Here is a 15,025-nt window from a genome sequence, read left to right on the forward strand (position 1 = left end):
CGCTGCACTTCGCCAGGCGAAGTTTCGCCAGGGCGCCGCAAATTCACTAAAATCCGAAGTTGCGCTCAGGGAGGCGAACGGTAGCGAATTTGCACTGGCGTTAATTCATCAAGCAAAGCGAAGTTACGCCTAATTTGCATACGGCGCCAAGTTAAAGTTGAATGGACGTATATGTAGCAGCAAATACATTACACTACACAAGCCTGGGAAAGCTTCATAAAATAAAATAGAGTTGTTATTTTGCCTTACACATGTGCCCACTGTATAGTTTAGGTGCCATATGTCATGAAATGTAGGAGGGTACCCCCAAAAAAATGTACAATCTTTTTCAGCCTATCACCCTTAAAAAGGAAAAAACGCCAGCATTTTTTGGGACTTAGAAAAAATTTCAACTTTTTTTGAAGCAAGTTCTATCTACTCTATTGCACTTCGCCTGGTCTGAGGTAGCGAAGGCAAGTCTGGCGCAAGAGGTAACGTTCAGTAAAATGCGCAAGTTAGTGAATTAGCGTAGTTACATTGACCATTGACCCTTCGCCAAAGCGCAACTTCTCCTGGCGTAAGGGTGCAAAGTAGCGCTAGAGCAGGTCCACTTCCCTATCGAATTTGCGCTAACGTTAGGCGCTTCGCGCTTTAGTGAATTTGCCCCTATGTAGGAAAACAGAAAATGTGGGGACTTTAAAATCAATGTTCTTATATATGAACTGTTTGTACGATATTTTGTATGATTTCCCTATAAAGAGATTAATATGTTCAATACCTAAATTGACACAGCTTTATGGTAACCCAACAAGCTACAAGAAAACTTAAAGGAACAGCTCAGTGTAAAAATAAGAACACAACTTACTGCTTTTCAGCTCTCTGACTGAGCGAGTCAGCAACTTTAAGGGGGACCACATGGGACATAAATGTTCAGTAAGTTTGCAATTGATCCTTAGCATGCAGGTCAGATTCAAAAGCAACAGTTATGACCCATATGGCAGTGGAAACAAAGAGCTACAAAACAGGAAGTTGGGTTCTGGCTATTATGTTAGACATTTGGCTAAGTATATAGAAACATTTTTTATTTTGCACAGCCTAACTATTTACCCAGTTTTTTTTACACTAAACAATTCCTTTAAGAAGTTGGCCCTGCTGCATTTTAATGCAAAGCGTCTAGCCATGTCATGGTTTGACTATTGCCTGCCAGGCCATATCCCTTATTGACATCTAGAGCTACTGTATTTATGAGTTAACATGACTTTTTCTAATCAAGCTAACTATAGTTTTGGGTACAATATTCTAATATACTATACGAGTCCCTCCTTTGCCTTTGGCAAAGCTTTTCAAAATCATTACTTAGTTTCTGCTACTCAACATACTTTCATTACCTAAAGAATTACATCGTTCAATCTGGTTGGAGACTGGTTGGAGTGATGCAAACCTCGAATCTGGGCGACAGCTCTTCAGCTTTACAAAAAGTGCTTTTTTAGGGGCGCAAGTGAAATATTTTGTCCCTTTGAAAGTGCCATCCGTGCATCCTGCACATTCATCCTCCTAGATAAAAAAAAAAATAGACCAATTAGGGAAAAAAAGGATGTAAAACCAACAAGAGATACAGAAAAAGCCAATCTCAATGGCATCCAACTCCATTTGGTGCTGGGAACATCTGGTCACGTAGATGACTAAAATTCCAGCATTTTTCAACCACTTAATCACTTACTAATTATTTTAATGTTAAAAATCAACTAAATGGAATAAAAACTTCTAATACGGTAACTATTATAATAATTACCAGTTCTAGTCCAGCTAGCATCTCATTAACTCCATCAGGCTGCCCGATCCAGCGGATAACCCCATAAAAAGGAGGGTTCTCTTTAACTTCAGCCAATGAGCCCACTTCAAGACCATGTAAGTAGGATAGGTGGGTAAACCTAGGTGGGCTATCCTGAAGGGATGCATTGTTCAGCTCCCCGATAACAGACTGCACAGACAAAGAGAGGGGTGTATGACCCATTGTTCCATTGGTACTGGACATTTTGGAGAGGCTGAAGGGCAAAGAGTGGAATCTGTTTTCACCAGGAGAGCAGCTGCTTGCAGAAGGTTGCAGAGGTGGAGAACAATGCCCGAATGCAGCAGGGGATGAATCTGTTAGTGATTTTGCAGAGTCTTCGATGGCTTGCAGAAAGAAAAAAAATTATATATTTTTTTAAATATATTGTTGAAATAAAATGATGTGTGTGAATATATTTATATGCATCACTTCTGACATACAAATGTGCTCAAGGTGTTAAATATGGCATTAATTTTGGATTTACTTGCCTCAAATCTGTAGTGACTACTGATGCAACCCCAGAATTACCACCATTTCCAGGTTGGCAGTAATTACAGAGTTCCTAGATTTAATAGGTGTTCATGCACACTGTTCATCAGAGCAGACTGGGTGGACATATAGTCAATGAGCGCAACTATGTGTGTACCCCACTGCTGTAAGGGCTCTTGCAGACGAGCATTTCCTGCGCTCCCCTGTGTTCCGGTTTCATTCGTTCAGCCACAGGGGAGGGCAGGAGTAGACGCACTGAATTCTTTTTGTACTCACATAGATGCATGTAAGCGCCGAACGCAGGTAAAATGTAACATGCTGCTCCCAACCTGTGTGAGTAATGCCACATTGAAAAAAATTCAGTGCGTCTACTCCTGCGCTGCCCTGAGGCTGAACGCATGAAACCGGAATGCAGGGGAGCGCAGGTAAAAACGCTGGTCTGTAAGAGCCCTAATGTTCACTTTAGAGCTCACCTGGAGCATTGATTGCAATCACCCCTAGTTGTTCTAGTGTGTCAGATATGCCTTTAATGTCACCAGGCCCGTTGGGCTCAAGGCAATTGAAATCAATGAGGGGTGACAATTACAAGCATTTTGTCGTTAGCCTTTAGGTGAGAAAACCTCTTTGAATCACCCCATCTGCCATTTAGGTAGAAGTCTGAACCTGATTGCAGATTGCCTCACCACTTCCACTGCTGAATCCTACCTTAAAGAGATACTGACAGCAGAAATTTAACCTTTTTTACAACTACCATAAAATTTACTTTGCATGCTTCTTATAATTTTGCCATAAAGTATTTGCCCAATGCTTTTACATTACCTACCTGACTCCCTGTGATCGCCTATGAGGGGGCTGCCATATTTGTACAGCAGGAGTCCATTAGCATTAGAAACATTAACTGACAGGCTGAGATGGGACAGTCAGGTTGGCAAAACAGTCAGGTTTAAGAACTTCAACTAACAATTACTTACAAAAACAAACCTCTCAGCAAAAAATAAATAATCAGCATGACCTATAGGTAACTTTTAATGTACATTCATATTTTGAAAAAGTTTTTTATTCACAAGAACCCACAAAAAGCTTTTAACCAAATGTTTTTAACCCTGCAGAGAATCCCCTCTCCAACTGTATCAGTGCCTGAACCTAAAAGTCCCCTGCCCCTGTAGGGGTATTATTATTATTATTATAGTTGCTAGGGCAATTTGTCCCTAGCAACCAGATTGCTGATTTTGCAAACTAGAGAGTTGCCGAATAAAAAAAACAAATAACTCAAAAACCACAAATAAAAAAAATTGCACATTGTCTCAGAATATCATTTTCTACATCATACTTAAAATTATAAACCTAGACAAAAAGACTACTTCCTGGACGACTGTTAAAATATGAGACTCGTTGTACTTATGAGGGAATATCACTGTAGCAGGACTTATTATCCTTCTATTTGTGTCTGCAAGTTTCCCACCCGCTTTGTATATATTATTGTATTAGATTCCTGCCTGTTCTATTATTGTATAGTTTTACTGTACAGCGATACATATAAATAAATTATACATATAAAGCCCTGTAAGTTCCATTAAGTCTGCATAGCAAATGAGAATGATATGGGCAGTTAAGCCAAATTAATTGTTTTGTGGAAGGGATGTTAGTCAATATAGCAATATAAAAAGAATTAACAGTTGTGGTTTTCAAGAAAGCCTAACCTCACCCCCCCCTCCAAAAAAAATAACCACAACACTACTGGAACAACGTCCTTTGGAAAGAAAAAATGAAAGCGGAGCTGTTTTGTCTTAAAAGGAAAAAGAGTAAATACCAAGAATGTGCAGAAATTGTTATGCACCTCCCAGTGACTAAAATTACGTTTTAACCTAAGCATACTTTCCGGGTACTTTCCGCAGTGCTGTCCCTTTCAATTTTCCCTCCCTCAGCTATCAATTGTACCACTCTGGACTGGGCAGTGCAGCACTTCCTAGCAGCCCATTGTACACTGCAGCAAGGGAAATCTTATAGAAAAGGTAGCAGTACTGAGCTCTTAAGGAAAGAGTCCAGGGGCAGGTCAGAAGTAATTTTAGTCACTGGCACCCCTACTCTACTTCTCCTTTCACAGACAATGTCAAGTTGGGAGAAATCCAAACACTGTATCACCATAAAAATCCCAAAAGTGAAGAATAGTGGGGATAAATTTGGACTGTTTTGGAGTCACTATTCGGAAGTTCCACTATCACTGGGTAAGTAATCACAATTAATATATAGGGACCTCAAGAGAGCTGTGGATAAACAGCCCATAAACATTAATAAACCGAAGATATGTTGTCAGTTGGATCGAGCCAAAATTCAAGTATTATTACATTATTAAATCCCACAGAAAATTATTATTTCAAATACTTCCAACTAAAGTTTGATGTCCAAAATGGGGCATATCCCTGGAGTGTAGAGTTTTTCCATTAAACAGCATTATAATTGCTATTTCCCTACTGGGTGCATTTTCCCTATTTGAAAATGCACCACAATGCCCCAAATGCCAATAACCTGAGCACAGTTCACAGAGGGGTTATTATCCATATTGTATCTGTTGTTTCACAGAGCAAAAACAAGACATTCCTTCTCAGAAGTAGGGGGTACACCGTGCCCCATTCCATTTTTTTCAGGGGACCAGGGGAAAAAAAAGTGTAAAATCCAGTAAATTGTAAAATCAGGGAAATGTGTTAAATCAACTTATACTTCAAGTATTCAAAAGATATAAGCACAGGAGTCAGTTTTACTTTGAAATACAATATTTATTGTTAATGACAAGGGTTAAGCATTGCAGCATTAATGTAACACTATGGAGCAGCATGTGCAAGACCTCTCTGACAGTCACATGCACAACCTAAAGCAATAATTGGTTTGTACATAACTGTATGATGTGCAGACTAACTAATTCACTGTATACATACTGTATATATACTGTACCCGTGGTACTACATGCATCTGGTTAGTATTTTCATCATCTTACTTTCACTTATAATAACATTCAAAGAGGAGAAAGAGTAACTTTTTGGAACATTAGGACATTTGTTTGCCTAATATAACTGCTAACTTTAGTCAACAGACATGTTCGCAACTGAACTAACAGGTAAATGATTTTGTCTGGGCTTGGGTTTACTTAAGATAAAAATGCCCCGGCCCTGGGCGGAATTCATATTGCGCATGCACAGTACAGTATAAAAGAAAATGGAAAACATTACTTCATTCCTTTACCCTCAAAGAAAGAAATTCTTCCCAAAATGAAAAGCTCAATTGTAGGACAAAAGTGGTAAAAAAAAAACTTACTATCACAGCGGCTGTTCTCCTGGACACCAGAACTTCCCCTGGAGGGTCTTTCACGGGCTGAGTTAATACAAATTTAACAAAAAGAAAATAAAGTTTGAGCCTTTAATGTATCTGATAAAAACAAGAAGTAAACAATAGATTTACAAAATACCAGTACCCTATAATAATTAGTTAAAATGTTCATGTTAAAAAAAACAAACAACTAATTTACGTGTGGTCTATAAAATAAAATTGTATCTGATCAATATTTTTATAATCCGACTCCACAGCCTGGTCATTCCTACAACCCCAATTGTCATCAGTCACGTTTTCTTCCTAGATTCAGTTATCTGAGACATGTAATATACTGCAGACCCACACAGCAGTGTACAATCAGAATTATTTTGTTCTCTACAGTGTTCAAAGCACAATAATGTGACAAAGATGGCTTAAATATGCACAGGTTAATAAGACTTGTAAGAATTTATTCTACTTGTATATCATTGAAACAGAGTGGAATAATGTGAGGAGATTTGAGTACAGTAATGCTACACTTAAATATGAGTTTCAAGTTATTCAGCTTGACAGCCCATTTACTATGTTCTGCATGTCAGCAACTGCAACAAATACTCATAAAAGCCTAGCATTAGTAAGACAGCAGGCATATTAATGTAAATGAGGTGCAAGGTGTGCACCCCCCTTGCTTGAGTATTATTCAGTCAAGGAAGGAAGGAATGTGCCCCAGGGGACACTAGGCTCTTCAGAGCTCTCTAATTAACAGCTGTACAGGACTTCCTTGTGACCATGAGTGCTGTGCTCTAATGGGTGCAATTTGAGCTTAGCTTGTACAGCACTTGCATCTTGTGTTAATAAAATAGTCTTTAGGTGTATCTCAAGCTATGAGATCAGTCTCGTTTAATATCCATACAGACACTAGAAGAACCTATTTAAGTTTTAAATATTTTGGCCTGGATAAGTGGTAACTTGGTAAAACAAAAAAAACTTTTTTTAAAACCTGTGCATCAGAGGCTCAGAGAGTGACAGATTATATGAGCAGAATGTGACAAGGGAAAGACAGACCAAAAAACCAAGCATAATACAGAATATATTACATATAACAGTAAAAGACATTGAAACAAGACTTTGTACCTTCATCCGTGTACCAAGTATTTTTCGACTTCTGCTGGTGCTGTGCTTCAACCGAACTTCCATTTAACGTATAAAAAAATTCTGAACGTGTCCTGCTTCCTGGCTCCGAGGTAGATCCTGTTGGAAAAATAAATCTTATATAAATTTAACTGGCTTATATAAAAAAAGCCATTAGTCAGTAGCGGGCAAGGAAAGTATTACCTTTCTAAATAATATATTGTTTTACTGGGATTTTTATTACTAAGTTTGGGAAAAAATTTATCAGTTTTAAACTGTGCCCCTTAGTGCTCTTTCCCTGAGCCCTTGAGTCAGGGGCACATCTGTACTCGCATCAGCAAGTCCTTGCACAAAGACCTGTGCATATGGTGCAGGGTATAAAAGTGCAAAGTACATGCTCCTCAAGGTTTAATAGGAAGAAAAATCCTTTGCAGCTTTAATGTTTTGTGCTTACAGTAACCCAAATAACGAAGGCTAATAGGTTTATCCTCTTTTAGTGTCTGCATACAAATTATCTGCATGCAATGCATTTGACAAAACACGTGCAATAGGAATGTGCACTAATGATTTCTCAAAACAACACATTTTACCTGTAACCTTTGGTTTGCTATGACTGGACAAATTTTTTTCACTGCCACATCTTGACATGTATGCTAGTTTCAGAGGTCTCCTCTCCTGGGTTATGGACTCTGCATCAGCACCAAACAAAAATGTTAATAAAACAGTTAAAACAGTACATTTACATATAATCATTTAATACAATTAATTGAAGCAGTATATTGTTATCCTTTTATATTAAAAACAATAATATATTTGACTGTAATGGATTTTATAAATACAAGTTAGAATTTTACAAAATAAACATTGTCAAACTAGAATAACACTGCACTTAATAAACAAATTTTTGGTTTATAAGTGAAAATAGAAGTAATGAAAACAGGGCAGAACATTAAAGCAGATGCTTGTTTGACAGCAAGTTCAGTGTGCAATATTGGATGCAATCTTCTGGTGTTTTGCCTCAAAATGATGTATGCACCATTCTGTAGAATGTGTTCAGTTATGTAGGCAGCTGTGTCCTACTGCCACTTTCAGAGGTGGCAGTAGGTCCAGGGTTCCCATGCATCAATACACACACACTGGTTTGAAATTCAAAACAGGAGGCTGGACAAAAGCAGCTAGAGCCAAGAAAAACTATGAATGTACCAACTGCAGCTAACTTCGCATAACTACACATTTGCAGAATTGCAAAAGAGAAGGAAAGTAATCACTTATGCAGAGCATTCACACCTGCAATTATATCATTAATATGGAGAAGAAGGGTGCTCTCAACACTTGCAAAGCTACAGAGTTGAATTCCATTGTATCTTCCATCCCAGTTTCCTATAGGGTTGTCCTGAAAATATACAGCACAAAACACACATTAGTGGGGCATTAAATTGTTAAATATATCAGTAGCTGTATGTTGTTTTCTTAACAGATAACTAAAGCTGCCAATACAATCAATATGGCCTTATTTAATGACCATTAATGCATTTGAGCCCTCAGAGAATATATTGGACAGACACTGTGCTATCCCACAAGGGCAATGCAAAACATTATAATTGCCACAAGTAAAGATTAAGCCAAATCGGCAGGAGTAATGTAATTTACTTGCAGCGATTACAAGGTTAGTGAATGGCAGGGCATTTTCGAGGTGATGTGTGGCCTGCGGTAGTGCTTTTTTAACCAGGGCAACAAATCCCCTGTGTGTCATTGCCCTTATATAACTAGTCTATCAAGGCAAATATCCTGATCGGATAATGAATTGCAAGGCATTAGCAGATCCAAAAGTAAGTGGGGAAGCAACTCTTTGTGGGACACAACCCTTGTAGAAGATGATCTGTACACCAGTCAGGCATCTGGTCTGCAATATTACACACCCTGCATTGAAAAATATCAGTACAGATTTTTCACCATTTACAAAATCTATGCATGATACATGTCTTACCATATCCACTCCAACAAAGTATCCAAGACTTTCTTTTCCAGGCAGAACATCACAAAATATAACAGTTCCAAACTCCATACCCTCCCCAATCTTCAAAGATACTCTGGAATTGATCTCTAGGGGAGGGATCTCTGACTGACAGTTGTCTGTAGGAGATGCATAATCGCTCTCAATTTCATCATCATCATCCTCCCATAATTCCAACTTGTCTACAGCTACAAACACTCCGCATTCCTCATCACATCTGAAATGTTGCTTCCCCTGGTAGGAGCCATCTGTAAAACCTTGGCCCCGTCCATCTTCCTAAAAGAACGAATTAAAAAATAAAAATTTGTAAACTTGAAGCTTAACATTTATTTTACATGCAGAAATATGAATCTGTTATTCAGGTTTAAGCAGAGTTAAATTTACCAGTTTCTGGCAATATTTCAGTATATAAGGAATAAAAAAACTATTTTTTTTTTTATCAAATGAGGGGGCGCATTGACCCTATCTAAAAAAAACAAATGCTCCATAAGGCTACAAACCTCTCTTATTCATATTCCAGTCTTATGGTTGATAGGGTAATTTGGACCCTATCAACCAGATTCTGAAATTGCAAACTGGAGAGCTGCTAAATAAAAATTTAAATACCACAAATAAAAAATGAAAAACAATTGAAAAATATCACTCTTTACATCATACTGTTTGGAAAGTTAATTTAAAGGTGAAAAACTCCTTTAAAATAAGAAACTGAAATGCTGAAACCTGTAATTCTGATTATAGTATTCGTTATCCAGATTTTTAGAAGGTACTTAAGGTATGGTGATAAAAATAATGCAATAATTCCCCTTTTCTGGGAAAACCCCAGCTAGCCAAATGATACAATAGTTACTAATATGCCACAGATACAGCTGAGAAATGTATCAACTAAATTTAGCAAATTGTAACAGTTGAGAATGTTCCTGGATCACTGAGCAGTCAAGCTGAAACCAAAGAGACACCAATATTAAACGTTTAAATTTTGGGAGAATAGTAAAAAAATAAAAGATGGAAAGCAACTTAAAAAAGTCTTTGTTTATGGCGAACAATCTAAAATCAGCTGAACTAAAAAAAAGTGTTTGGAAGGTGAACAACCCCTTTAAATTGAATTGTAATACAATTTAGACAGTTATACTGTTGGGGCAATTTTTGCCAACATCTAAGAGAATAAAGGCACTGTGCAATTCATTATGTTTTCTACCTACAGAGTTTTTACCTATTTTTTAAGTGCAACTGTGTTCAAGCAAAAATTGCTTTAAAACTATTTAATTTTTTGGTGTTACTGTTCTTTAAGGTACCGTAAGATTTCAATTATCAAGAAGGCTCCAAACTAAAGGAATGTAATTTCCCAGGGCATCCATTTTAAACAAACAGTTCTTAAATTTTGTCAAATTGTTTAATTTTTTTTCTGTAATATTAAGGCAACACTTGTTCTAGATGATAATCTAGATAGCATATATCTATGTGTATGGCAAAACAGTACTATAGGTTTGCATTTTTAAATATTTTTAGTAGCTCTAAAAGCAGTGTGTTACTTAAAGGAAAATACCCCTCATCTTATAACCCGTGGTCTCAAGAATTCTGTATAATAGAGCAATATACATATACCCCGCACAATGTCTAAAACAGTAAAGCTGTTTTAGACATTGTGCCGATACACAGGCCGATAAAAGATGCCAACAGACAGAGTCAGCAGCTTATTGGCCCGTACATGGGGCCCTCCTACAGGCTTCCCCGGGCGATATCTGGCCGAAAGTCGTCAAGAAGTCTATTGGGCAGGGTTAAAAATCCCGTTGGATTTCAGCCGCATCTGTTCATTGATGCAGTCCCACAATCCGACCGCTCCGTATTGGCTGCATTATAATCCACGTTGGGCCCTAGGGCCCACGATCGGATAAGCCCTATATCGCCCACCTCAATGTGGGCATATCAGGGAGAGATCTGCTTGTTTGGCTATGGCCATCTTAACAGATGAGATTTTGAATATATTATAAAGAAGCAACAAGTACACACTAATAAGTAAAGGATATTTTAATCCATGCCATAATCTAGTTAGTTTTCTGGATGTGAACAAATAAAGTATGTACCAGGTGAAAAGAGATAATGGTTATACCCATAGCTTACCAGTAACTCCACTCCAAACCATATCCCATTGGGAGACCTATCTGGTAACAATGGTCCCCTGTAACGTACAACTCCAGGAAAGACTTCTCCAGGTCTCAAAAATACCCGCACTTCAGAGCCAGGTTCGATCTGCATGGCTTTCGTAAGTCTGACTTTATTCTTGAAAAGGATGTACCTCTCCTCACAGTTTGTAATGGCTAAAAGCAACTCAGTAATTTTTTCCCCAATTTCATAAACCTCTTTCTCATCCATAATCAGGAGAGCATGAGACTGATCCAGGATCTTCAGTGCTATCTGCAACTTCTTGCTTTTAGAGGAAGGTATACCCCTGCTATGTACCACCGCTGATCGTTCCTGAACATACTGGCCAATGCTGCCTCTGGGAACTTTGATCTGTTTTTGGGTTTGTTTGTCAATCACACTTGCTTCTTGGAGCAGAAGATAAAAAATACGCTCCTCCCAGTAAGAGCTGCTTTTCTCTTGTCCCCAGAGAGCTGCACTCATGGTGACAAGGTAGGCGGTGACAGAGCTCAGGGACACTGATCCTTGGAACCAACAACTGTGACATACATTTGGGGCTGTGAATTTATTGCATACATCACAAAAACTGACGAATGACCAAGTAGCCTAAAAGAAAAAAAAAAAAAAAACACAGGTTGGATGCAGATTGGTGTACAAGTCACACTTAACTTACATTGGTCAACTCTTATTACGTCAAATACTCAAATCCACCTATGTAAAAAAAGGCCCTAAATTTGCCCAAGTACAGTAACCCACAGCAACTTATAGGATGTATGCATTTTAAACTGGTGACATACTACCTGCTGATTGTTTTTTGAATTATTATTTGCATATATTTACAGTATAGTGTGCCAACATATTCCGCAACGTTGTGCAATAAATGGGCTTATACACTGAACAATTAATCCCACCATTAACTGATACAAGAGGTAAAGAGAACCCTGCCCAAAAGAGCTTACAGTCTAAAAAGCTGTATATAACATCTTAAACATAGGCTTATAAATTGTCCATAGAAATACCAGCTTTGTCAAGGCATCTGTAATATATAGAATATAATAGAACAATAATGATTTCACAGAAAATAAATGACAACTATTTGCATTCTGGATTGTTGCAGATCATACAATCCAATCCACCCCTTCAGACTAGAAGAAAAGAACTTTCATTTGAAGCAACAGTGAGATTGTGGAATGCACTGCCGGGTGATTTTGTGATGGCTGATTCAGTTAATGCCTTTAAGAATGGCTTGGATGATTTTTTGGACTATTGTGATACTAAACTCTATAGTTAGTATAGGTATGGGTATTTAGAATTTATGTGAAAGTATGGAGGGGTGTGTGTGGATGCTGGGTTTTCATTTGGAGGGGTTGAACTTGATGGACTTTGTCTTTTTTCAACCCAATTTAACTATGTACCTATGTAAGTTATTAATTATAATTATAGGTTTATTATTTTGTAATTATAATGTATAGTAATACAACATAATTATAAGTATGGTTATCATTTATAAATTGGTGTTCATAATTATAAGTTTGTAACAACTATTAATTATAAGTTTGTAACAACCATTAAATGTGCTGACAGTTCTATTGCTCTAGACAATATCTGGGTAATCGTCCAAAATAATAAATAATAATAAATATCTGGGTATTTAAAATCCTCCCCACCCCATTACAAAGACTTGCCTTACTATTTCCCTTGTGACTCAAAAAAAAAGGAATGTTTCAGAAATTCTAATGTCCGAGGCTGTATCTTTAGTCTGTGTACTATAGGCACCAGACCCAGAAGTGCATCTCACCATTTTTGGCAATCCGTGCAGTTGAGTGTCCATACTGACAACTAGATACTCCTCCCCTGGGCACTTGTGGACTGCCCCCAAAGAGCTCCTGTCCTAAACCCAGCTCCCCACTATGTAAGTACAGTCCTGCCAATGACATCACGTTTCTCATCCAATGCCATAAAATACAATGCTTCCATTTTATAAGCTATTATCACAATTAAATGTATGTCTTTAAGATCAAGAAGCTGGGGCCTACCCTCAATTTCACCTGTCACACCCAGGTCCTCATCTAACGTACCCTCTACAAAAATCTATTTTGCAAAGTTTATTTATTTTATATGTAAATAGAATCCCCCCAAACTGCATTTTTTGTTTATAACCCTGGGAATAAATTTTAACACCAAAGATACACATTTTCTCCCTCCAGACAAGATATCGTGTTTGACAGATTCCATTGCCAACCTACTGGGCAGACCTCTAGAGACACTACAGATATGCATTCTTGTGTTGGGAACAAAGTCTTGGTGCAGCACCAAAAGTCAGACTACATGTAAATAACATGCAACAAGACACCCTGCAAAGTTACAATTAGTTTTTCAAAAAATCAGGAATCACTAGCATTGCTGCTATGCAACCTTGCAATTCGACAATAATTAGTGGAACACAGATCTGGACTGGGAGTCAAAATAGGCCCTGGCATTCCCATACCTCCCAACTGTCCCTTTTTTAGAGGGACAGTCCCTCTTTTGACAGCTCATCCTGCAGTCCCTCATTTGTACTGGAAAGTCCCTATTTTCTCTGCACTGAACAGCTAGAAAAAGAAACAAAGTTTCTCACTTAATTGGCTTTTAGCACAGAACAGCAAACAGGTGCAAATAAGATACTTTGTAACAATTTTGAGACACAAAAAAAAACAGATAAGGATAATGATTTTCAAACTTTCATAACCTGCCAAATTTTGTAAAATGAACATGGTAATTAGGGGGTGTGGCCACAGAAAGGGCGTGGTCAAAAAATCGCTGTTCTACGTGCGTTTTACTTCCAAAATGTTGGGAGGTATGCATTCCAAGTACACAGAGACCCAAATAGTCCTACACCAGCCCAATAAATAGTAACTGTGTATGGGACCTTACAGCAGCCCTTTTGGCATTTGCCAGAACCCACAGATTGCCAGTCCGGCCCTGGTGGAACAGAACATACTAAGAAAAGCCACATTGTCGAGATGTGCAGCAGCAGCAGCGGGAACCTTCATAGCAAAACAGTTTATTCATAATAATCTGTATACAGTTATCATAGAAGACATGACAGGCAAATGTATTTTTTATGCACTCACCTGAAAAATCCTTTTCTCTCCTTCAAAGGATTTTCCATCATGGAAATAAGGAGTCAACCTATGCAAATGTTATCAGCCAATGTGCTCTTTATGGACTCATGGTTTGAAGATGAGCTAGAGTAGACATATGCAACACTAACCTGTTAGCAAAGAGAGAGAGAGAAAGAGAATGAAAGCCGAGTAGAACACAGAGCTTGCACAAATGGTTTAGCCTTCACCCCGCGATGGCTCTCTGTGCATATAATTCACCACAAGCAAAAGACCCATACAGGGAAGCCTGGTAAGGGAACAGTGGCTGCTGAATGTACGCAGCACAGAACTCACGTCGTAATAAGATAAATATATGTAGGAGTTCAATATTTGTTCGACTTTACTTGCCCTTTAAAGTCATACTGTCATCAACAGCAGAGCCACCATCAGGGGGACATTCCCCCCCGGTCGCTGCTAGTTCCAAGTTGCTAATAGGCCTCGGGTGACGTCACGAACAAGTGACGTTAAGCCGCGGGGAACGTCTCTAGCACGTGACATTCGGCGCCTTCTTCAAGTGGCTATAGAAATACTGTAGAATAGGCGAGTGCAGTGGGAGCCTGGAGAAGAATGTTTTTCAGTCAGTCAGTTCCACAAGCTCCTCTGCTCTAAGTGAAAAGCATTAGTATTTTTTTTTTCTTGGGGCTGAATTAAATGCTGAATAAACTTTTGCATTTACATCTGTAGTTTTGCAAAACTGTCTGGGGCACTTGTAGTTCTTTGGAGGCTGCGGATCTATGTTATGGCACTTGCTGCTCTCTGTAAGGCGTGTGCCCTTAATATTAGGGAGCTGTTGGAGCCTGCTTATATGTGTGGAGTGCTTTTATTTTTTGGTGTATGGATGCTAAGTTTTGAGGTGTGTGCTTTTTTTTGAAAGGGGTTGTGACTTTTATTTTGTATTTTTGTGTTTTGGAGTGTGCTGAGGTTTTTGTATAGATCATTTTTATGGATGGCTACATTTTGTTTGGCAGAGGGAGAGTTTTTTTGTGCTTAGAAATT

The 15,025-nt window shown here is 38.3% G+C and overlaps 1 protein-coding gene across 1 annotated transcript in view; it reads right to left on the reverse strand.

The window, feature by feature from the left end:
* Positions 1–14,474, reverse strand: part of cyld.L (CYLD lysine 63 deubiquitinase L homeolog) — a 28,361-nt gene extending 13,887 nt beyond the window's left edge. The window contains exons 1-10 of the mRNA XM_018257842.2: positions 14,324–14,474; positions 14,000–14,139; positions 10,866–11,492; positions 8,721–9,023; positions 8,021–8,126; positions 7,324–7,422; positions 6,737–6,853; positions 5,609–5,665; positions 1,772–2,154; positions 1,368–1,533 (exon numbers count right to left, since the gene is read on the reverse strand). Coding sequence (XP_018113331.1) covers positions 1,368–1,533; positions 1,772–2,154; positions 5,609–5,665; positions 6,737–6,853; positions 7,324–7,422; positions 8,021–8,126; positions 8,721–9,023; positions 10,866–11,369 — 1,735 coding nt within the window. The 5' untranslated portion in view covers positions 11,370–11,492; positions 14,000–14,139; positions 14,324–14,474. The remainder of the gene's footprint in view (positions 1–1,367; positions 1,534–1,771; positions 2,155–5,608; positions 5,666–6,736; positions 6,854–7,323; positions 7,423–8,020; positions 8,127–8,720; positions 9,024–10,865; positions 11,493–13,999; positions 14,140–14,323) is intronic.
* Between the last annotated feature and the right edge of the window lie 551 nt (positions 14,475–15,025).

The sequence above is a fragment of the Xenopus laevis genome, chromosome 4L (assembly GCF_017654675.1).
Source record: "Xenopus laevis strain J_2021 chromosome 4L, Xenopus_laevis_v10.1, whole genome shotgun sequence".
Classification (NCBI taxonomy): domain Eukaryota; kingdom Metazoa; phylum Chordata; class Amphibia; order Anura; family Pipidae; genus Xenopus; species Xenopus laevis.